The 24,920-nt window shown below is 40.7% G+C and overlaps 1 protein-coding gene across 5 annotated transcripts in view; it reads left to right on the top strand.

The window, feature by feature from the left end:
- Positions 1-21,148: 21,148 nt before the first annotated feature.
- The window catches only part of PLCB1 (phospholipase C beta 1), a 697,632-nt gene continuing 693,860 nt past the window's right edge, over positions 21,149-24,920 (top strand). For all 5 annotated transcript variants that reach the window (XM_057529141.1, XM_057529138.1, XM_057529142.1 and 2 more), the window contains exon 1: positions 21,149-21,288. In XM_057529141.1, the coding sequence (XP_057385124.1) occupies positions 21,190-21,288 (99 nt within the window). In that variant the 5' untranslated portion in view covers positions 21,149-21,189. The remainder of the gene's footprint in view (positions 21,289-24,920) is intronic.

Below are 24,920 nucleotides of genomic sequence, written 5' to 3'. Positions count from 1 at the left end.
TCATCGTAGCTCTATTTACAATAGCCAGTACATGGAAGCAACCTAAGTATCCATCGACAGATGAATGGATAAAGAAGATGTGGCACATATATACAATGGAATATTACTCAGCCATAAAAATAAAAGAAATTGAGTTATTTGTAGTGAGGGGGATGGACCTAGAGTCTGTCATACAGAGTGAAGTACGTCAGAAAGAGAAAAACAAATAACGTATGTTAACACATATGTATGGAATCTAAAAAAAAAAAAAAAGTTTCTGAAGAACCTAGGGGCAGGACAGGATTAAAGATGCAGATATAGAGTATGGACTTGTGGACACGGGGAGGGGGAAGTTTAAGCTGGGATGAAGTGAGACAGTAGCAAAGACATATATACACTACAATATATAAAATAGATAGCTGGTGGGAAGCAGCCGCATAACACAGGAAGATCAGCCCAGTGCTTTGTGCCACGTAGAGGGGTGGGATAGGGAGGATGAGAGGGAGACGCAAGAGGGAGGAGATATGGGGATATATGTATATGTATAGCTGATTCACTTTGTTATAAAGCAGAAACTAACACACCTTTTTAAAGTAATTATACTCCAATAAATGTGTTAAAAAAAATAAAATATAATACTTTTTCTTTTCTTCCCCTTATATCTGTGATTTTAGTCTTGGCATTTTACCCAACACAGTAGCCAGAGTGAACTGGCCTTAACATAAGTCAGATCACGACATTCTTTATTCAAACCCTGCAGTGGCTCCCCCTTTCTCTGAGAGCAAAGTCCCTGCAATAGCCAATAAAACCCTACATGATCCTCCTTTTGCACCCCTCTGTCTTCATCTTCTGCTATCTTCACCCTGCTCATTCCAATCCAGCAATATTGCCTCTTTGCTCTATCTTTACCTCCCCAGGCTCACGCCTGCCTTAGAGACTTTGTGCAAACTATTCCCTCTTGCTGGAACTCCCATTTCTTCTAGATTCTCTCTTGACCCACTCCCTCCTCTTTCTCAAGTCGTTGCTTATATCTTAATTGCACAGTAAGCCTGGCCCCAGTGGTCCCATTTAAGTTCCAAAACCTGCCCGTCCCAGAGGATTCCCAAATTTGTTCCCATGTTCTTATTTCTTGCCTAATACACTGACATTTATCTATTTATTATGTTTATATTTATTGTTCTCCAGCAGCTAGAAGGTCAGCTCTGAAGGACAGGATTCTGTGTCTGCTTCCACTAGTATAACTGAAGAATCTAGTATATACTATCAGAACCAGGCACATAGTAGGTATTTAATTAATATTCATTGACTGAATAAATAACTTTGTGTCCTAGAATATTAAATGATTTTTATCTTCCAGCTCCTCAATGAAACATTTTATTCAGTAATTCTATTTTGAATTTACATGAATCCTTTCTTTTTCTCAAATTATTCCTTGATCATAGCTTCTTATTTTTCTTTTACAATCACAGCATCATCTCATATTGCTTTGAAAATAGTAATATTTATAAGTTCTTTTTTCCTCGAATTTTCTTAAGCAAAACGGTGAATCCTAATTTCCAATTAATTCAGTCATTTTCATTTTAAGTTATATGGCAGTATACAATAATCGACTTGATTGTCAAAAAAAAAAAAGAACTTGGGAGTGAATATAAGTAGCTCACTGTTTAAAATAGAAAAAAAAAAGACTTGATTGTCACAGCTGGATATGTAAATCAAATTAGCTTAAGCAAAGAAAGGATTTTTTTTCCTCTTTTTGCTGATATAATTGAAAAATCCATGGATTTATCTGTCTTGATTTATTGCTGAATCATCTATCTCACTCTCCATCATTTGAATACCCTCTATTCATGAGGGCAAGATGCCCAGGGATACATGGGAGCCTTTCTAAGTAGTCACAGCAGAATAGTTTCAGTGAAGTTTCTTATTGGTTTGCCTTGGGTCACATGACTAATCTTAAGCCAAACTTGTGGTCAGGTATTTGAGATTCTCTGATTTTTTTAGACCTGGATCTTGTGTTCCCAAGGTGAAAAGAGGTAAAAGATGAGCAGCTTAACCTAAACTACATGAATAAAGTTCTCCCAAACAAAGAGATATTAATATTGCTGTAAGAAGGGGGAGACAAATATTGTGCATCAGTCATAATCTCCGTGCATTTTGAGGAAAATAATTGATGCTTAGTTTCACCTAGAAGTTTAGCTAAAGATATAGAAGAGCATTTATCTTCAGGGAAAGCCACCTGAGTACAACCAGCAAACTATTTTATTAATTGCTTTTTAAATTAGTTGAAGTAGTATCTTCAACTCTTATCTGGATAGATTTATTTTTGGCTCAATGGAATCAACAGGATTCCATTGACCTTGCGAGTTAATTTTTATAGTCTATCATAAATACTGCTTGCTGAATCTGAGACTAAATTCATAAGATTAGATATGCAAAATGTTTATTCTTATTTCTTCAAAATCATGCCAGGCAAAATTTTTCCTGGAGAGAAGTAATACCTAAGTTTCTGATAAAGCTGGGGAGGAACAAACACTATAATTAATTCGTTTTAAAAGGATAAGGAGGGACTTCTCTGGTGGCGCAGTGGTTACGAATCCGCCTGCCAATGCAGGGGACATGGGTTCGATCCCTGGTCCGGGAAGATCTCACATGCCGCAGAGCAACAAACCCCATTTGCCGTAACTATGGAGCCTGCGCTCTAGAGCCTGTGAGCCACAACTACTGAGCCCGGTGCTGTAACTATTGAAGTCCCATGCCTAGAGCCCATGCTCTGCAACAAGAGAAACCACCACGATGAGAAGCCTGCACACCACAATGAAGAGTAGTCCTGGCTCGACGCAATTAGAGAAAGCCCATGCACAGAAGCAAAGACCCATCACAGCCAAAAATAACTAACTAAATAAATAAATGAATAAAAAGGAAATAGGTTAAAAAAAAAGGATAAGGAGTAAAGCAAGTAACATAATAATAACATAATAATAAGTAACACTAGTAATACTTCTACTAATAACTTTACTGTTGAATATTCTTAAGTCTTTCAAAATATTTTCACCTATACTATCGAATCACTTGTTTTCTCATCTCATGAAATCAGCAGGACAGATATCATTGTGTTCATTTACCAAACAAGAAAATTGAAGGTCAAGTAGGTAAATATAACATTTATACAAGCCATCACACAGTTTGCTCATGCTGTATTCGAGATCTTTATTTATGTCTCTACATCACCTGTTCGGATTATGAGCATTATGGGGGTAGATACCTTGTATTATTTACTTGTGTAGTCCCAGATCTTAGCCAGAGCCTGGCATATATCAGATAACAAGACAAAAGTTTTCAAAATAGAATTTAATTGCCTGTGGTCACAAAGCTAAGTCACATATGGCTGGGATGAAAACCAAGTTCTTGTGCTTTTCAATACAGCATGTAGACTGCTCATTAAGTTGCAATCAATGTGTCACATATGTTTTAAAATAAAGGAACATAATAACCTTGAGTGAGTCTAGTGAGATGCCATCCAGCAAAGTGTGAGTCAGGGGTCCCAGCAGGAAGAAGATGACACACTCAAGCTGAGTAAATGAGAAAGGTTAATAAAAGGACTATTATAAAGGTCAAGGAAGAAAACAAGGAAGAGTGCAGGACACTGGGACTTGTGATAACAGCAGGGAGCTTCTACCACTCCTAGACCTGGAGAGGTAAGGAGAAGTAGTTCCAGGAACCCACGGAGAGAGCATTGCATAAGGGCAACTTGATGGGAGCTGGGGTCCGCAGGAGATGGGACCAGCTAACTTACAGGGATCCAGAAGGCAGTGAGCCAGGAGAATAAATACCCTAACTTTACCTTCCTCCCATCTCATCCTGGTATATACCATGGCTGAAGCCAACCAGAAAACAAAGAGCAGATACTCCTATTGATAAATCCATCCAGATTAGCATCACAAGGGCCAGGGCAGAGAGCAGGATGGAAAAGGATGGAGAGTGGAGGGGTCAACAGAAGATATCTAACATGGAGGATTTGCTACCCCAAGCCTTCAGTGACAGAAGTGAAAACTCCCTTGAGTACTTAGCCTACGCTTGACTAGAGACTGAGGAAGCTAATGTACTTGGAAGGACCTGGTGTGCTAACAGGGCTGCTGCCAATCTTTGGAAGAGTAACTCATTCTTGCCAAGAAGCATAACAGATGGGGTCTGTGGTTTAGCTCACCACTTCCATTGTGTGCAGCTGTCAGTTGTGGCTACAGTCCTGGGTTCTAGAGGGTTGCAGGCTGTAATTTGTACCCCAGATCTTCCAGAGAACTACTGGCATACTCTGCCCAGTAAGTACAGGCACAATCTATTCACACTGCTAGAATCAAAGGATATTTTTCATTAATTGAATGTGACAGTGCATTTACCCCTCTTTTTTTTAGAGAACAAAATACTGATTCAAAGATTGTTCTGACTATGAGCTCCAAACAACACACACCACAGAAGCCAATGACTGAGTTTGGTCTATTTCTTTATGAATAGATTCTTCTGTGTGGTGTGTCCAAGTGAGTCCTAGCTTGTAAATTCTCAACACTGCTCACCCAGCAGTAGTCTCCCTTTAACTTACTTGGCATGGCTTTTCCTCTTGGGCCATGATGAGCTCAGCTGTGTTGGTGTGCAACTTGTACATGCAGAATATTAAGGAAATGACCTGAATAAATCTCCTTCAAGCAAAGGGTCAGAATCAGGCTTCTGGTAACAGTGTCTAAAAACTGGGATGAACCACATCTGGTTCCACCATTGTATGACCCTGTGAACTTGTTAACCTCTGTAAACTTTGGTATTTCCATCTATGGAAAGGAGTCATTTATCTCCCCTTCCTACATCCTCAGATTTTGGAAATCTCTGAAGTGCTGCCTAATTATAAGATATTATAACCCCATAATATATAGTTATTAAAGATAAACATTAATTTAAAAATTTTTTTTTGATAATTTTATTTATTTATTTATTTATGGCTGTGTTGGGTCTTCGTTTCTGTGCGAGGGCTTTCTCTAGTTGTGGCAAGCGGGGGCCACTCTTCATCGTGGTGCGCGGGCCTCTCACTGTCGCGGCCTCTCTTGTTGTGGAGCACAGGCTCCAGACGCGCAGGCTCAGCAATTGTGGCTCACGGGCCTAGTTGCTCCGCGGCATGTGGGATCCTCCCAGACCAGGGCTCAAACCCGTGTCCCCTGCACTGGCAGGCAGACGCTCAACCACTGCGCCACCAGGGAAGCCCAATTTTAAATATTTTAAAGGGTTTACATATGCCTCTTGTTTTCTCCAGAATAGTTGCTGGGGCTTATGAAGTAGCATGTCAATTAAAATGAGGAAATGTGCTTTTATTTCAACCTATCATGAAAAGTTGCATGAAAAAGGAAAAGTCACTTATTAATTTTAAGATTCAGACTTTCTATGTGAGAAATGGGGATAATAGGAATTTACTTTCTGAATTTTCTCTGGAACTAAAAGAATAAGTGCTTTACAAAAAATGAAGTGTTATAAAAGTGAAAGTTACTTTTTAGTTTAGTTTAGATGAGTCATAATATTTGATAGGTCAATTTGTTTTCCTGTTACGTAAATGGTGTTTTGCTACTCTTGACTAATATTAGAGTCAGAATTCTACTCTATGAAAATGGAATATTTCAGTATTTCTAAAAAGAAAATATGAAAGTCATGACCTAAGTGACTCTGGTCAAGTGGAAGAAACCCTGGATTTGCAAAGAGAAAGAACACTAAAGAAATGATTTTTTATTTAAAAAGTCTTTTATAGGCTTAGCAAGATCTTGGTTTAATAACTAGGGGTATCCATACTCATAATTTATCTATTGCTGCTACAATGTTGTGTTATAAACCACCTCAAAGCCCAGTGGTTTAAAAAAGCAGACATTATGATTGCTGTTGAGTATGGGGTGAGTTGGACAGGTCTTCTGCTATTGGCTGGGCACATTCACATGTCTGCAGTCAGTTGTGGGTGGGGAGGCAAGTCTGTTGACATTGGCTGGGTTCTATCGCATATTTGGAGGTGGGTTGGCTCTAAGCTGGTTTGGATGGGTTCAGCTGGAATGACTAAGCTTTTCTTCATTGGTTTCTTACTCACCTCTAGCAGGCTAACCGAGGCTTATTTTCATGATGGCTAGATGTCGTAGAGGCTTAGGCTCAAAAGCAGTCTATTGCTACTTCTGCATCATTTTTTTCTGGGCAAACCAAGTTATAACACCAGGCTAGATTTGAGGAGTAGACAAAGACTCCACTGCTGGATGGGAGAAGCTACAAAATCACGTTGCAAAGTGTATGGATACAGGGGGAAGTAGAGGATTGGGGCCATTTTTGCATTCAGCCTATCACACTTCTCTACTTAAATTGTCTTGTGGGCAGTAGGTAAGGGCTTATAAATGTCTGGGAGGTTTCAAAACTTTGGCCATTGTTATATCAGTGTGTCACTACAACAAGCCATCTGCATAGAGCAAATCAAGTTTGTACTTAAAGGGATCTATAAGACATGCCGACTATTCTTATGAATGTACAACTTTGCCTGACATACATTTTTTTAATATCTGGAATATCCCATTTGTGCAACTTGAGCAATCAAATCAGATGCAGTAACTGGTGGTGTGACACCTTTCTCAGCCACCCTTATAACAGGATAATTCTTAGGCTGCTATTTATTTTACATATTGGATTTAATTTACAGAATAAACATATGTCATTTTCTGAAAACTTCCATCTCATTTGCTTATATTTTTAGAGGGAGGAAAATTATCTTTACTTAATAATATTTGGAAATGTGGGCCTTTGTACAAAGGGCTGTTATATAGCACAGCGGTCCCCAATCTTTTTGGCACCAGGGACCGGTTTCATGGAAGACAATCTTTTCATGGGGGTGGGGAGGGACGGATATGGTTCAGACGGTAATGCGAGCGATGGGGAGTGGCTGTAAATACAGACGAAGCTTCGCTCACTCGCCCACCGCTCACCTCCTGCTGTGAGGCCCAGTTCCTAACAGGCCATGGACAGGTCCCGGTCTGTGGCCTGGGGGTTGGGGACCCCTGATATCGCATATTTATTTGTAACTCAACACTAAAAGGGGTGTATGTAGAGGGGGGAAGCTGGGGAGTATGTACAATTCTTCGCTTCTGCAGTGTAGATTATTTCTTTACTTAAACATGGAGCTTCAAAGAGGAATTTAGATCAATGAAAATAACATATTTGCTTGGCCTTTGTTAAGAACAAAGTTTTTTGCCTGTATCTTCATGAATATGGAAAAAATAGAATTAAAAATATTTGGGAAAGTAAAACCAGATAATTAGAATAAAACCAGTTAAATCAGATGCAAACTATTATATATAGGATGGATAAACAGCAAGGTCCTACTGTATAGCACAGGGAACTATATTTAATATCCTGTGATAAACCATAATGGAAAGGAATATGAAAAATAATATATATATGCATAACTGAGTCACTTTGCTGCACAGCAGAAATTAAACACAACATCGTAAATCAACTATACTTCAATAAAATTTAAAAAAGAAATCAAAACAGAAAATTTTAAATTATATAATTGAGAAAACGGTGACTATAACCCCATGGATGGTTTTGGATATTTCAGAATACAGCCTGGCCATGGTCATTCCTAAGAGAAAGTTTGAAGTTATAATAAAATGTAGCCGTAATGCATTTAGAGGAGTCAACCGCTTTCTAACTAGTCATAAAGTAGGAAAATAATCTTTCACGTTATTATGCAACCTGCAATGTTTTTACTACTTCTAGTCAGGATTAAAAATGTCAGTTAATGTATATAATATATACGTAGTGAGATTACATGGGAAATTTACTGTTACTCCAATATTTCATTGTCCAAAGTTCTAATTAGAGTTCTTGTTTCTTTCAAGTATTCGTTTTCCTTAGCCTGTTGAACTGCCTTTGAACCCAAAGGCCTGTGATAATCTACAAGCTATGTGTGGAGACTAAAATCCTGTGCTAGTCTTCTGTTTCAGAGTTCTGTTCTGGCTTTATTTACTGAATGTTAACTGATTGTCTATTGTAACCTCTTGTTCACTGAATTCATGTATTAAGTGGGGTATTTATAACATTTTAAAATAATAATCATTTTTAAAGCTATGGTGGAGAAAGGTGAGTTTAAGATTCAAATCCTGGCTCCTACATTACTAATGAGATGACTTTGACTTCGCCTCCTAAGCCTCATCTTCTCATCTTTAAATTGGAGATAGTAATATTACTGATCTCATATGATTATTATAATAATAATGAGGTAATATGCATAAAGTAAAAATGTAGTGAGCTTCCAATAAATAATGATAGCTAGAAGTCACGCTTTGTTTAAAATACACCTGTATCCTAACCCCTGGAAGAATCTTTGCTGGGAAATCTGACCAACATAAGAGAAAAGACTATAAATGCTGTTATTGAAGTTACCCAAGGAAATATTCCAGTCTGATTATCTTACAAACACATTTAATAATTTCTGTCCATGTCTTTAGAGCTTTTAATCAGTTTTTTTCTTTGCTCTACTCTTTTAAATAAACTAGCAGCCAAAAATCACCAGATATTTGTGGGAAGTGTCTGATATGAAAGATAGAGACAAAGCAAGCAGGAGAAAGCAAACAGGTGGGAACAAAGACTAGCCATTGGAAGAAGACTTTAAAAATAAAGAGTCAATTAACATCATGGAGGGAATTGGAAATGAGACCAGGATGCTATAAAAATGATCAGAGAACAAAAAAAGAACTCCTTAAAATTCAAAACATGATAGCAGAGAGGAAAACTGAAACAGAAGAGATGGAAGGTAAAGTTAGAAAATGCCACAGAATGTAGAACAAAAAGATAAAGCAGGGCTTCCCTGGTGGCGCAGTGGTTGAGAATCTGCCTACCAATGCAGGGGACACGGATTCGAGCCCTGGTCTGGGAAGATCCCACATGCCACGGAGCAACTGGGCCCGTGAGCCACAATTACTGAGCCTGCGCGTCTGGAGCCTGTGCTCCGCAACAAGAGAGGCTGCGATGGTGAGAGGCCCGCGCACGGCGATGAAGAGTGGTCCCCACTTGCCGCAACTAGAGAAAGCCCTCGCACAGAAACGAAGACTCAACACAGTCATAAATAAATAAATAAATAAATAAATAAATAAATAAATAAAAGAACGTGAATTTCTTAAAAAAAAAAAAAAAAGATAAAGCAGGCAGACAGGAAAAATAAGATAAGAAAATTAGAGGAACAATCCAGAGAATTCAATACCCAAGACAGGAGGTGTTCCAGAAGAAGAGAAAATTAAGAAGAGGAAGTAATAAATAAAATATTTCTGGAGAATAATTTCTAGAACATTTCCCAGAATTACGACATGATTTTCTAAATTGAAAGAACCCAATGGATGCCCAGCGTATTGAATAAAAATAACTCCAACCAAAGTCCAAAATTCATGTAAATTCAGGACATTGAGGGCAGAGAGAAAGTCCAACAAATTTTCAGAGAAAAAAAATTTTTTTTCATATGGAGGATCAAGAAAGAGAACTAGGTTTACAACACTGGAAGCTAAAAGACAATGGAGGAAAGCCTTCCAAATTATAAGAGAAAATCATTTCTAAACTAGAATTTTCTGTTCAGCCAAAATATCAATTAATTTTGAAGGGCAGAATAAAAGTATTTTCATACATATCAGGTCCCAAATAATATACCTCCCTTGCATACTTTCTCAGGAGGCCACATAAAGATAAAATCCTTGAAATCAAAGGGTTAAGCAAAAATGAGGAAGAATTGGGAGTTCCAACACAGTAACAAGGCAAAGGTAATCCATTCTCAACCTTATGAAGAAAAAGCCCCAGAAGACAGTGGTACAAAATCTGGACAGAGAATCCAGGTTGGAGAGGGTCAGAAGTGCCCGGGAAGACATCTTCAAGAAAAAGATGAGAGAATATCAACATGTCCCCAAGACAAGGAGATTTCAACAACTGTAGCTATGTGGAATTAACAGTAAGTACAAAACAATCTGATCAACTGAGAAAACAAGGTATAGAGAACAAAATATTGTGCAGGAAATGAAAACTAATTATGACAGTTGCATGACTCAACTATGAATATACTATATATATACACGTATGTTTAGTAATGACATGTAAATATGAAATATAGAGCTAACCAAAATTAAGATAAATCTACATATATGGTGGGATAATGAGGGCAGGGGAAAGATGAGGAAAGGATGATGCTAAAAACAAATTCCTCATCTTCCTCATCTTCTCAATTCTTGATTGAGAAATCATAGATAGTGAACAGAGTGAATCAGTAAGTTGTGATCTAAATGTATTATTTAACGATATGGAGCTAAATGGCAAAAGAATCAGGTAACGTGATTAAAAGTACTTAAACTGAAGAGAGGGAAATTGGGTGGGGTTGGGACAGGAAGCTTCATTTATTTATGAGAAGCTTTATACATTTATTTGGCACTTAAAAACTAAGAGTTTGTATATTTGATAAACATGAAATCTAAAAAGCAATGTATCTATGACATTGTTTTTACTGATTCAATTTTTTGAAAAATGAGGACAAATTATTTCCCCAAAGAAACAGGTTTTTGAGAACTTTTAAACATGAACACACACACACACACACACACACACACACACACACACACAGACATCCATCACTGTCACCAAGCAACTATTTTCTATCAATAAATGTGAGATGATTTTTTCCCCCATGTGTGAGTACTGCAGTTCTTTGCCTAAATTTTATCTGTAGATTTAACCTCACATTCTTGAGACTCAAACCTGCCAAGCAACTTTACAGCTAAGGCTAGCCCACAAGAAAGCAGTGACCAACTTTCTCCTTCTGTCCCTTCCTCTGGAATAAAAAGCAATTATACAAATATAGAACATATTTTATTATTAAAAAATGCTTCTAAAAATAGAACTAGATAATTGGTCTCATCAAAATTTTTATGTCTTTGCCTAAATGAGGGATCAGAAATTAAATACATATCAATACAAAGGAGACAAATCATTATATAAATAGAAAATCTCAATATTTAAAAATTCAAATATCAACTATTAGCAACTTAGTGCATTTTTTGTAGTAGCCCTGGTTATTGTACTATGAGGAAAAAAATCTATTCTCTCAACATTCAGGGATGAAAAAGAGAGAGGGCATTAAAACAAACAAATTTTCTGAGTATAGATATTAAGCAGCATGTTAGCTTTCTCCTGTGGTGCAATCTTAGTTTTCCACCACAGCACATAAAAACATATTTTAATATCAGTAACTAGCCAGTTGGTATGTTACCCATGGAGTGTGGAGTCAACATGGATTTTTTGCCCAACTTCAACAGTCCATGAAAGCTTAGCGTGTGACTCCATTATACGGAGTTGACTTCAGCTATTTTGTAAAGAGCATACATCTCAGGAGATGAGGCTTAAGATGTACGCCTAGAAGGCACTATGATTATTTTATAAGTAATAAAATAGATTCTCCTCAATGCCAAGGTATTCCTTGAGAAGAAATTAGTTCCTTAGGAAATTGGAATCAGGACTCCAGGACACTGGAGAATCACTTGCTTGCCTGTGGCACTAATACACTGCACAGGTACTACTCAGCTCCTGTGTGCACACCAAGCCCTCGGGCTTTTGGCTAAAAGCACACTGTGACACAGTCGGTCTGAGGTGGGGCCCAAGATTCTGTATCTCTAAAAAACTCCCAAGGGATGCTGATGCTGCTGGTTTGTGGACCACAGATTGAGTGGTTAGGCGCTAAATGATACCATAAGCTTCTCATTGACTAGATTGCTAGGTTTCCTATGTTGGCATAAAAGAGAGAAAACTAATTATAGAGTTTAATAGATTGCCTATCACACAGCAGGAATTCAATTTACATCTTTTGAGAGACTATGCTATCCTCAGATGAGTATGGAGTTGAAGAGAACCCCCAGAGAACATATCTTAGGCATATTTAATGAGAACTAAACTTTATATCTCTATATGCTTGGTGCAATTTTATATTTCATTTATACAAATAACATAATGAGAAATGCTATTTTAATAACTGAATTTCTCACATATTTGCAGAAAAGATTAATTTGAATAATTATAAATTATACACCAAACATTATTTTATGGGGAACGTGATTTTGCAAGATGATATCCTTAGATTTTTCTTTATTGTAGGTTTTGCTGTTGTCAGGCTGTTTTTGTTGCTAGGGGTTGTTATGGGCCAAAATTTATATTCACTTATATTCACCTAGTTCAGACAGTTGCCTGTCTTCATGTATAAAACATATTTTGCTTCCAATCTGCTCTATTATGTGGGCTTACTTCTTTATAGTTTACTAGTAGAATTAATTGGACCTACACATTCCATGCCATAGAGAAATTAAGAAATAGGACACTTATGAGGCAACAAATTCTCAGTTACTTTAAGGGAAAGGTTCGAGAAGTCTTGAACTTTTTTCTTCCTATAGAACAGGGGTTTGCAGACTATAGTCTATGGACCAAATCCAGCCTGCCACCTCTGTTTGTAAATAAAGTTTTATCAGAACATGGACACACTCAGTGTGTGTGTGTCTATACTGTTTATAGCTATTTTCAGTCTACAGTGGTGGAGTTGAGTAGTGATAGAGATCATGTGACCTGCAGAGCCTAAAATATTTACTCTCTGACCTTAAAAGTTTGCCTATTCATTCTGCCATACAGTTAAAGAGTATATTCTTTATAATAAATTAAATTGAATAGGTAACAGGAGACAACATTATTATCTTCACTCAGACTAGAATTAGAATGTAGGGTGATGCAAATCTTACATTGTTTCCTCCTTTGGAAGGTGCAGTGGCAACAACATAGCTCAAATAACAGTATATATATTCTGTTTTGGGGGGAGGTTCTCTCCATTGTCTATTTGCAACTTAATTTTTCTTTTTTAACCACTGCCCAAAACAAAAGTGACTACTTGTTATTAGGGTATTTTCATTATTTTCTCTGTAGTCAAGAAAAGAGGGTGTTTTGCATCTTCATATTTATGACCTGAAATTTTTTACTACAGTTTTAAGTAAACCATTTTCCAAGTTATTTTTGTTTTTAGATTTGTAACATAATCACTGCCATCTGTTGCTTGGCTTGGCTGTTCTCTGCTCCTTGTACATATTTGTATATGGGAATCTGATATTTAATATGTGCCAGTGGAGGTAACCTATATTGGGGAAATGCATACATGTTTATAAAATATCTATATTTACCCAATAAATATATGTACAAATTGATTCAATTTTTAAAATGTCTTAAATTGCTAACCTGGTACTATTTTTGTGAATGCAAAATCCCAGCTCAATATTATTCTTTATCTATATGATTCAGTTTGGCATTACAAAGCTGGGTCAACAAAGACGTGAGATTATTTATTTCCATCTTTAAAATCAGAAGGAAACTGGAATATATGTCTTCCCTTTTAGTCATGCTATTTAGTTAGATAAAGAATGAAATCGTCCAAACCCTTATTCTGTCAATTATCTAGCATGTTATAATGTCAGCATTAAAGTAAAAGATGGTATTCAAGTGAGAAAAAAGCACAAGTTCACAGTCTCTGTAAGTCATCATAGATTGACATACATGGCAACATCTATCTCTAATTATGTAGCTGCTACTGTAGCATTGGGGCCTATTTTTAATAAAATACAACACTATGCCAGCTCCCTCATTACTTAACCTCACAAATACTTTGAGTACAATTCTTTTCCATGAAAACCAGTGTTTCTACCCTGATCCTGAGTTGGTGGAATGACTGAAAACCAGCAATTTCTTCAGGAACAGAAACCCTGGGGAAATACATGAAAAAACAAAAGGCATTTTTCATAACCTGCTGGCACAGAGCACTGAAAGGCATTTAGAGAATTGAAGTGGAACAAAACAATAGCATCAGAAGCCACAAGAGTGTTCGGTGTTTGCTTTAGTATCAGTTAGGGCTGTTTGTGGCTGCATGGGTTGAAACTCCCCCCCCCCCCCCCAGATTGTAGGGGTTTAAACGAGATAGAAACCTTTTTCTGATTTAAAATCTAGGTGATCCAGGATGATGTGATTGTTGGGAGACCCAAGAACTTCTGTCTTCCTGCTCTACCCACCTCACTTCTGACTTCCATTCTCAAGGTCACCTCAGGGCTGAAAGTTCAGCCCTCAAGTGGGCATTCCATGGAGCAAGAAGGGGGAATGAGGGCAGGTGAACAAAGCATGCTGTCGTCCCAAATTAGATTGGAGTCTGTTGGAGGAGGTCATCGAGAGGGTGTGACATGCTGTCCCACGAGCTTGATCTGGGCAATTGGAGGCTCCTCACCTATTCCCTGTCCCTGAAATGTACCTTCTGCCCAATATTTCACAGTGGGAGCCATTGTCAAGGATGCATCCTTGAGAGAGCATGAGTTGTTGAGACCATCTGGATGGGATACGTGACTGAACCACGGTAAGTATAAACTTTAAGATTCTGGCGGGCCGGTGCCCGATAAAAGCCTGGTATGTAAATTCCCTTGATTTTAACCTGTCATCTACCAGTCTAGAGTGTCTGCTTCTTTCTTTGGTCTCTTCCTGCCCTCTGTGTACCTGGAGCAGTTTCGAATTACCCCCAGGGAACTTTTGAGGTTTCAAACCAACAGAATCCTACTGCCACTGGCCTCTAGGAGAATGGATACTGGGTAGGCAACCAGACTCTCTCTAACAGGGACTCCCTGATGAGCATCTTTCCCCACTGCTTTTGTATGTTTTACATAATAATATGATTGGTTATAACAAAAGTGTTTGCTCTTAGATCCCTAAGGTGGGGCAACTATAGAGAAATGACAGAATGCCAGAAAAGAGAAGTCCTGATCGGAAACAAAGTCATGTTCTTATTTGTTAAAGCCCAAGAAAATGTGAAAAGTGGTTATCCATATTTTATAGATGTTAGTGTACCAGTAAATGGTGACTGAAGTCTTTGCATAAGAAGAGGTTCAAAATTGGGGAATTTAACTTCAGTTTAATTAGGAGGAGAATTATTATCTGAAACTAGTCAATAGACCAAAAGATTTTTTAAAAGTGTGAATTCATTCATATGTTCAAAAGCTCAAAAATAATAATACATTTCCTTTAAATTCTGGTGAGATATCACTAGAGACCCAAAGGTTGGTGGTTATATTTTAAGTGAGAGAGGATTGGGGGGTGCTGATATTTATTTTTATAGAATAGAGAAGGCAGAATGACTCATGAAGATTATATTGTGACACTTGCGTGTTGCATCACTCTGTCAGAGGGTCTGGCGATGGCAGGAGGGAAGCAGGGTGAGGTGGAGAGGTCTTTCCTAGATGCTTCTTGTCCTGAGGCATTGTTTCCATGGACCACACTCCCTAACACCTGCATTTTCTGTGAAATTGGATTCTTAGAGCATCTCTCTTTAGACATTTTTGGATCTATGCTTCCAAATTCTTTTTTTTTCAAAATGGTGTTTAAGGTGATCAGACAAATTTCAATAAAAGCTTTTACTTTAAATGAAGGATAAAACAGAGCTTAAATGAATATCAGGTCATTTTTCTTCTTTTTTAAGAAGAAGAAAAAACCCCACCATTTTTGTAACATAACTAAAGCAATCTGAAAGCTTTTTTCTTTTGTGTGATAGAATTTAGAGAAAATGCATTGTGCTATTAAGGAAGGGTTCAAAGGAAAGCCTCTGGGGAGGGAAAGCATAGCTTTTTTCCATGCACCAGTGATAATTTTAAGTTGTCTTCTTTTGAGTCCTTGCCTGTCCCAGGGTTTTACTTGATAATAGAACTCACTGAGTCAGAACTTGGCAATTTCATCACTATGCCCGTTCTTATTTACCATCTAAGATGTATAAATCTATCTCTTATATTGATGTGAAATGTAATAATGGTAATAATGTTGCTAATGACATTTACTTCTTAGCTTGAATACTCTCAAAGTATAGTTCTTGTTCACAGAATTATACTGTGCAGGTGATCACGTGACCCTCACCCTGCGGTCCCTTCAGGGACCGAGGCTAACAGAGGCTCTGCTTTCTTCAGTGTGCGGTCCTCAAGGTCACCGTAGGGATCATCTTCATTCCAGACAGTCAGGCAGGGAAAGGTTATGGAGCAGCACAGATGGACGGTTTTATGTACCAAAGACTATTTAATGTAACCCAGATGTGGTTATTATAAAGCTGGTTCTGGGCGGTTTTTTCTCCCTATCTCTCTGTTATTTCCAAAAAGATAGAGTTAGAGGAACCCTGATGCTTAGATGCAATTAGAACACATTTATTGGTAATGGAAAAGAATTTTGAACTCTAGAAGGTTAAAGATGAAAATGGATATGATTAAAGTTTATAGAATCAATGCAGGCAGAAAGAAGTTGACTAAATCACAGACCACAGAATTAGGATGCTGCCTTTGAATACTGCTCATAAAAAGTTATTCTAGGGCACATAAAGGCAATATAGTACAATTTTAGAATAATTATAAGTGCATTAACTACTATTGATTAGCACTATGTGACAGACTTGCATACATGATTTCATTTGATCTTCACAATAACTCTTCAAGAAAGCGTAGTGTGGTGATTAAACGTGTCTGCTCTAGGGCCAAGCTGCCTGGGATTTAATTCTGGTTCTTCCACTTACTAGCTGGAAAATCCTGTACAAGTATTTAACCCTTCCCTGACTCAGTTTTCTCTACTATAAAATGGAGATGATAATGATAACCCAGTTTATGGGGTTAATGTGAGGATTAATGAATTAAAATTGTAAAACCCTTATAGTTTTCATCATCATTATTATTTACCCATTAATATATTAGGCTTCTGTATTTCAGAAGGAGGAAGATACTTTCCCAATGTCACAAAGCTAGTCATTGGTAGAGCTGGCTCTTAGAAAGTATGTCTGTTCAAATCAAAACACCCTTCCTTCCCACTGTGGCAGGCCTCGAGTGAGTGATGAACTGCTAAGAGACAAGGCTACATACCACAGTTTTCTAGAAGAATTGGGAATATTTACATTATATTGCAGTTAAAAGTAGGGAAAAACTAATCAGATTTGAGTTGTAAGTTCTAGAGGTGCCTAGCATGGTGGTTGAGAGTTAAGTTATCAAATCAGAGATCCTAGGTGTCAAACCTGGTTCCAAGTTGGGTAACCTTAAGCAGGTTAATTCACCTCTCCAAGTCTTAATTTTATAATCAATAAAACTGGGGATAATAATATGGTCCACCAGATCAGCTGAGACTAATAGTAAGGCTTAAGCAATAAACACACTTATTGCCTCACTTATCAGGAAGTCTACAGATTTGCAAAGGGCTAACAATCTCATGAAGGACTGATTAAGGCTCTTTGCATGTTTCTAGCTGGCTGTCCTCTTTAGGGGGTAACAGGGAGAGAGAGACAGAGAGGGAGAGACAGACAAAGTCAGAGAGAGACAGAGAGAGGAGCAGGCCCTACCTCCCTTAATCCATTGGGCAGATTTGGGTCTCCTAATGACCTCTTAAACCAATCAGAGAGAAGGAGAATGTGATTCTATAATTGCTTTAGACCAATAGACCAATCGCAGTTCACTTCCTGGGAAGAGGGAGGAGCCACCTTTCCTAAGCACATTGCTAGCTGAACCAAATCAGGGTTTGCTTAACAAGGAAAAGGGGATGGGAGGGTGCTGTTGAACAGTAAGTGCTATGTTATCCAGTATCTGGGAAGTGCTTAGCCTGGTGCTCTAGCCTATAGTTAATTCTCAGTAATGGTTAGCTTTGCCAACTCCCTGAGGCTGACATTCCCGAGGGCAATTCTGTGCTCTCACATAAAACAGACCTTTTTATTGTTTTAAAAACAGAACAGAGCACTGAACTTGATGGATCACAGGCCTGGCTCACACAATTTTGGATGTTCTTACCAGTCCCTTTGCATGGCAAAAATCCCCACACATTAAAACTACTTCTGTCTTGTATCTTAACCGGAGGTGTGGAAAATGAGGGAGTTGAACCAAGCTGCCTCAAGCCTCATCTTACATGTTGAAGGGGGTTATCCCACAGCTCTCCTGGCTCAAACTGCATCCTTCTGCTGGCAGAAGGAGTTCCCACAGTCCATGTTTGCCTTGAAGACAAACACTGTTCAGAATTCTACAGCTTTATTCTCCTTACAGTCACAGCAACAAACAACAGCTGGGAAGGATCAAGAATACTAGATGAGTGACTCAACCAGCTACTTCCCACAATAATGGCGCATAATAAATGATCCCCCAGTCCCTGGCCAGATCGGTGGATTCAACAATGAGCATATATTGTCATGCTCATAAGTCTGCAGGTTGTCTGGGTTCTGGCAGATCTCAGATGGGCTCTGTTGGATTTGCCTCTAGGCTGCAGATCGGGCCTACATCTGCCCCTTATGGCTCTCTGAGACATGTTTGTCTCACGGTAATAACCAGAAACCCCAGAGGGCAAGTATATTTCCCACCCATCCTCACAGGTATATTTCAAGCCTTTTCTTAGGTCACATCTTCTAACATCTCATTGGCCAATATCAATGGGGTGAATAAACACACAGGTCACCATCAGGTCACATGGCAAAGTGTGTGGATACAGAGAAGGACAAGGAACAGAGAGAGATGATGCAATCAGCCACCACAAGAGGCTCAATCTACCTTCTCATTTAGCCTAGAGCCCATTTCTAATCCTCCCAACTCGCTTCTAGAGGGCACATCTCTGGTCTATCTTGCCTTCCTACGTCACTCTGGTGTTAAGCCTATTTGGCCAATAATCTTTTCAGTACAAAACTGAGGGCAATGGAGAAATAAAAGAGAGAACAGAGCAGAGAAAAGAACAAGTCTGGTAGGATGAATTATAAGCACAATTGAGAAGGGCAGGAACGCTGGAAGTAGTCGTGTTGCTGTTTTCAAGAGAAGCAGTTTGAAAATGTGATGGTGCTTTCTGCACTTAGCAAGCCAAGGCCACTGGATAGAGGGTCTTTGGACAATATACTCAGGTTTTAGTTTAGGGACATGTGATCAAAATGAAACAAGTCAGTCTTTAAAGAGATTCTTTGTGGCAAGTGGCTTCCAAGGGCCAGGTAAGGCTCCCAAAAAAGAGCAGGAGTCAGGGGTCATGTTCACCAGGTTATCCTTGGTGATTATCATAGTGCCTAGCATACAGCTGCTAATCAACACATATGTTTTGAGTGCGTTGAAATATTTAACAGCAAATTTCTCCATCAGATTTTGGGTAATATTTTGACCGAGTTTATAAACGTTGGGCCTTGGAAGCCTCTGGGGCAGAGGAAAAAAGACAAACACTTAAGAGAAAAGAATGTTTCTCTCCTTCTTTGTTCATATTCTGTTTCTTCTTTTTTAAAATCAACTTTATTGAGGTACAATTTACTTACAATAAAACATACTTGTTTTAGGTATACAGTTCTATAATTTTGACAACTGTGCACAAATATGTGTTCTATAGTTTTGACAACTGTGTTCAAATATGGAACATCTCCGTCACTCTCAAAAGTTCCCTGGTTCACCTTCTCTGTCAATCCCTGCCACTCCTGGCCACAGGCAACCACTGATCTGCTTTCTGTCAATATAGTTTACCTGTTGTAGAATTCCTCAAATGGAATTGTACAGTATGTAGTCTATTGTGTCCAGCTTCTTTCACTAGGCTTAGAGTCTGTGTGATTTATCTGTGTGGTTGTATGCCCATTCCTTTTTTATTGCTGAATAGTATTCCATTGTTTGGCATACCACATTTTGTTTATCCATTTACCTGTTGATTGACATTTGTGGTTTCCAGTTTTGGGATATGATGAAGAAAGCTATGAGCATTACTGAACAAGTCTGTGAGAACATATGTTTTCATTTCTATTGGGTAAATACCTAGAAGTGGAAGTTCTGGGTTTTATGATAAGTAAATGTTTAACTTCATTAAAAAACTGTTTTTCCAAGTGGCTTTACCATTTTATACTCTCTCCAGCAGTGGATGAAATTTCCAGTTGCTCCTCATCCTCTCAACACTGGTATTATCGGTCTTTTAAACTTGATCTATTCTGGTGGGGCTATCTCTTTCTTTGTTTTAAAAGAAATGAGAAATGTTTGTTGAATGAGTACAAACATCCTTACACCTATGTTCCTAAATGAGCAAGTTTCTATCAGTTAGACACCTCTCTCTCTCTTTCTCTCCTCCTGTCTCTGATACACGCGTGCGCGCGCGCGCGCGCACACACACACACACACACACACACACAGGCGCCTTCTGTCATCGTGGGAAATAAAAGCATTGTTTCTCTTAGAATGGGCTTGCTTTCTCAGAAACACAACTTAACCGAAGAATGCCCGGGCTTCAAGACCAGCGCGCTGCGAATTCTCGGGGCTGGCAAGGTTTCCCCAAAGAGCTCTCACTCCATTCCTCTCAAATGCTCTCTCCTCTACTAATAAATAATAATTGTCTTTTCAAAAAGCTGGTTTGTGGTCAGCGCTGGAGAGCTCCAGCTAGAGGGGAAAGCAGTGGGTCGCTTCTCCGCTCCCTCCGACGGCTCCCTTTTCTCACCCCGTTTGGACCCAAGGACATTTCCAGGCTCGAGCTCACGTTCCCCAGCAAATCCCCAGGAACGCCTGGCCCCCGGACACCCCAGCAACCCCAGCACCCCGCCACCGGGGCACGAGGCATGCTCAGAGGCGCGGCAGCGCAGGCGTTGGCTGCAGTGGAGCCCGGGAGCCGGGAGGTGTCGCTGCGTCCCCGCTTCCAGGCGCCTGACCCAGTGCGCAAAGTTGGGCTGGAAGCCGCCGAGGGAAGGAGGGACTGAGCGAGCGCTGGTGGCGGGGAAGGGGGGCGGGAGGAGGAGGGAGGAGGGGAAGGAGCAGGGCGGGGGGGCGCCGAGCGTGTGTCATTCGCGCTCTCCCTCCATGTCTAGAGGATGTGCTGAATGGTACGCCAGGAGGCGGCGGCGGCCGAGGAGCAGTATCCGGCGGCGGCTGGCAGCCCTGCTTGGCGGCTCTTTGCCCTCCGAGGCTCCGCATCCACCGCGGGCGCCCGACCCCGCGTGCCGCCCGAGCATGGCCGGGCGCCTCGCCCCCGCGCGCCCCGCCTGCTGAGCCGCGCCGGAGGAGGTGCGGAGGCCGGCGCGGGAGCAGAGGCGAGCGCCTCTGTAGCCGGGAAAGGAGCCCGCGCCCTGCGCCCCGTCCCTGCCGCGCTCGCCCGGGCCGCCCGGAGCCCCGATGAGCCCTGATGGCCGGGGCTCAGCCCGGAGTACACGCTCTGCAACTCAAGCCCGTGTGCGTGTCCGACAGCCTCAAGAAGGGCACCAAATTCGTCAAGTGGGATGATGTAAGTCGGGGCGGCTGGCGGGGGCGCCGGCGGGGCGCGGGGCAGGCGCGGGCCTCTCGTGGGGGTGGGGCGAGGGGTGCATTATGCAATGGGCGCACCCGGGCGGGCGCGGGGGCTTCGGAGCGCTCAAGTCGCCGCCGCCCGGGCGGGTGGCCGACAGTGGCGGCTGGGCGCCCGCTCCTGGGTCCTTGGGTTCAGTAGTTGACGTCCTGGCTGGGTCTGGTCAGCGCCCCCTGAGGTCTGAAATCTTTTGGGCCAGTGGAGCCGAAGGGGCCGGCGTTGCCGGTGACGGGTCCTGAGAGTTTGGAAAGTGGGGAGGGTGAAGTTGGGACCCGCAGGAAAGCGCTGCGGTGTGAACAAGTCGCGCCCCTCTCCGCGCGCAGACGCACCCCCTGTTACCTCCTTTGGTCCCTTTCGAGAAGGAACTGCCCGGGAGTCCGAAACTGTTGAATGATTGCTCGGCGTCTTAGCGCTTTTCTGGGCGCCCACGCGGCAGAGGCAGAGGACACAGCGGTCCAGCCGACAGGTGGTCGGTGATGCCAAACTTTAGCGCCCGGCTCCGCAGAGAAGGGCCCTGAGAAGGGCTGGGAAGGACACACCAGGGGAGGGCTGGAGAGCAGAAGGGGGTCACTGAGGGGTCGATGAGGGCTCAGTGGGCCTGCAGGCTAAGCGGGAGGGCAAGTTTCTGAGAACTGAGCTGGCTGGAGTCTTCAGTTCGAAATAGACATAGAATACAAGACATTACCTCAATTTACCTTCATCTTATGCCAGGAGGGGCTGGGCTAAGTCCAGTACTTTACAGGAGCCCTGGACCCTAGGACTTCAAGTGAATACCCCCCGCCCCCCCACCCCCGCATTGCCTTCAGACACTTTAATAATCTTGCTGCATACATGGGGATCTTCGGATGGAGGACATTAGTTTATCAATTTTATGGCCTAGATGTCATTCAACAGGTTTGATAAGAAAAACCCACCGGAAAAAACCTGAGCTGCTGGATCTAAGGAAATTTGGGTCCAAATGACTAAGACATCTCTTAAACAGGAGGAATTATAGGAGAATGAGGCATTCTTCTTGCTGAAAAGATTTTCCACCTTGTAAATTATAGCCTGTTATTCTCCAGGGTATTTTTCTTTAATCTTCTTAAGACATTTTCCAGTGTCTGAAAACAATTTAAATATTCCAGGTAGCGAATCCAATTACTTAGCTGAGCGGGTCTGTGTCTATATTTTGTCCATTTGGAAGTGCAAACAGGACGTGGAGGCTGAGCCACAGCTTCCTTGAAAGCTCATACCAGTTATTAAATGCTGTAGGCATCCTTTTACTATGGACTTTACACTTTTCTCCTTCTGTCCTAGTCTAATGACCGGATGCTTTGTAAATGGATTATTCCAGAATCTAAACAATAAGTTCAGACACAGGTGAAATGCTCTGTCTGTGTCAAGGAAAAACAAAGAAAATGCAGTTCAACAACAAATAAAACAGTCTTGCCCATCTTGAGGTCCTCAGATAGAAACCTAATGTGATGATGGGTTTACTGAGAAAGAGAATGAAGATCAGAAGGAAGAGAGAGCGAGAGAGAGAGAGAGGAAGAGACTATGCAGAATAAAGAAGGGTATTCCAGGATAAGCTCTGGATTTATTCACAGAGATGATTTTAAACTGCATTTTAAATAATTCTCCAGATGAACCGGTTTGCAAGGCAGAAACAGAGACACAGATTTAGAGAGCAAACGTATGGACACCACGGGGGGAAAGTGGCGGGGGGTGGTGGTGGTGGGATGAATTGGGAGATTGGGATTGACATATATACACTAATATGTATAAAATAGATTACTAATATAAATAATAAATGAATAAAATACAATTTAAAAAATGAAGAAAAAATAATTCTCTAGAATGTCTTGTTTGGAAGACAATATGAGTGTCACTTTGAAAATGAAATTCTTCTGTGGAAACATTTTTTGGTACATCCAGGTAGATGACTTTTATTATGTGCATTTATGTCACATATATTTATTCCTCACCTACTAATGCCAGGCCCTGGATTAGAGCCTGGTGTGATGAAGAAAGCAGCAACCCCCCTGCTGTTACCGACCTTACATACTAGGTGGAGGAGACAGAAAATTATCAAGAACACCAGTGATACAGAGATTTTGGGGGCTGCAGGGAGAGTGATGGAGAGGCTGCTAGTCAAACGCCACCTGCAGAAGGTGAGAAGGGCTCCCTCTGAGCATTGAACAGTGAGTTTCTAGGGCAGTCCGGTCGGAAGGTTATGGGCACTAAGGAGAGGGCCAGGGGAATCTCAGATCTTTCATAGGGAAGAAACTAGACTGCACCCAGGAGTCAGGTTATGTGGAATGCAATGGACTATCCTGCAAGTTCCTTGGTTGGCCTTCTTGGTCTCCATGGTGATCTGTGGAGTAAGAGGGACCCAGACTTTCTGAGGTTTTTTCCTCCCCAGGTGTCACCCTTCTACTCTTCCCCGTTCATATTTGTCCTTCTAGTATCAAGCCAGTTTAGGTTATCTGGCTAATTATATTGCATATTAGTGAGACTGTGTGTTGAAGACACAGAGAGCTAGATCTTGAGTCCAAAGGCCTGGGTGTACCTGCTGATTCTTTTACCAGTCAACTGTGTGACTTTAGCTTAATCACTTAACCTCTGTAAATCTTTGCTGTCTCTTGCTCAGACTGTGAGAATGCTACATTTCCTACCTATTTCATCTAAAAGTTGGCAGTAGCTGATAGGTAAAGCAGCCCTTCTCACACTTAAGCATGCATCAGAAACATCTGGGGGGATTGGTAAGATTCAGACTGCTGGGGCCCACCCTCAGTTTCTGATTCAGAAGGCCTGAGATGGAGCCTGGGAATTTGCCTTTCTCATAGGGTCTTGGGTAGTGCTAAAGCTGCTGGTTGGGAAACCACACTTTGAAACCACTGAGATAAGGTTTGTGAAAAAAACTTGGAAAGTATGGTAGAGAGCACAGTCTTGCTGGCCTGTGTACATTTTCACTGGTTTGTAAGTTTAATTTTATCTCTGTGTTTGTATTTTGAGAAATTCTTCCAATTGTTACCTTTCTACCTACCGAGGAGGTAGAAAAAACTCAGTGACATGATCATGGACATCTTTTTAGGTCTTCTGGGATATTTAGGAAGTGTCTGATGCCCAGGCTGACTTCACTCACATTCATGCATTTCTTTTGAATTTCTTATAGGCAATGAAACATTTTCAGCATTTTCATCTGCTTCTAGTGGGAGTGTTAGAAAAGGAAAGGAAGGAGAGAAGCTTCTTGAGAGGCTGTCTAGTCTGACTTCCTGCCTCTGAGCAGGGGAGGCTGCTGTGTTTTTCCTTTTGGCTCTGACTTTGGGAAATACCTGCTGCCCACACCCTTGCCCCAAGTGTGTGCCCCATCTGCTAGTGAGGAAAAGTAAATGCTGGAAATAATTTAAAATATCTCAAATATCTGATCTCACTTAAAAATTGTAAACCCTCTTCTCTGATCTTTAAGACGAAGGATGGGCAAACTCAAAACAGATTTTCAATAGCCCATTAGAAAGCATAACGGTACATTTGAAAATGATGAGTTTGGGGCTATTTAGAATTGTGTAGAGATTCTATCTTGTTTTTTGAGT

The sequence above is a fragment of the Balaenoptera acutorostrata genome, chromosome 15 (genome assembly GCF_949987535.1).
Source record: "Balaenoptera acutorostrata chromosome 15, mBalAcu1.1, whole genome shotgun sequence".
Lineage (NCBI taxonomy): Eukaryota > Metazoa > Chordata > Mammalia > Artiodactyla > Balaenopteridae > Balaenoptera > Balaenoptera acutorostrata.
The sequence above is the reverse complement of the archived record's forward strand: the minus strand, read 5'-3'. Positions and strand labels throughout refer to the sequence as shown.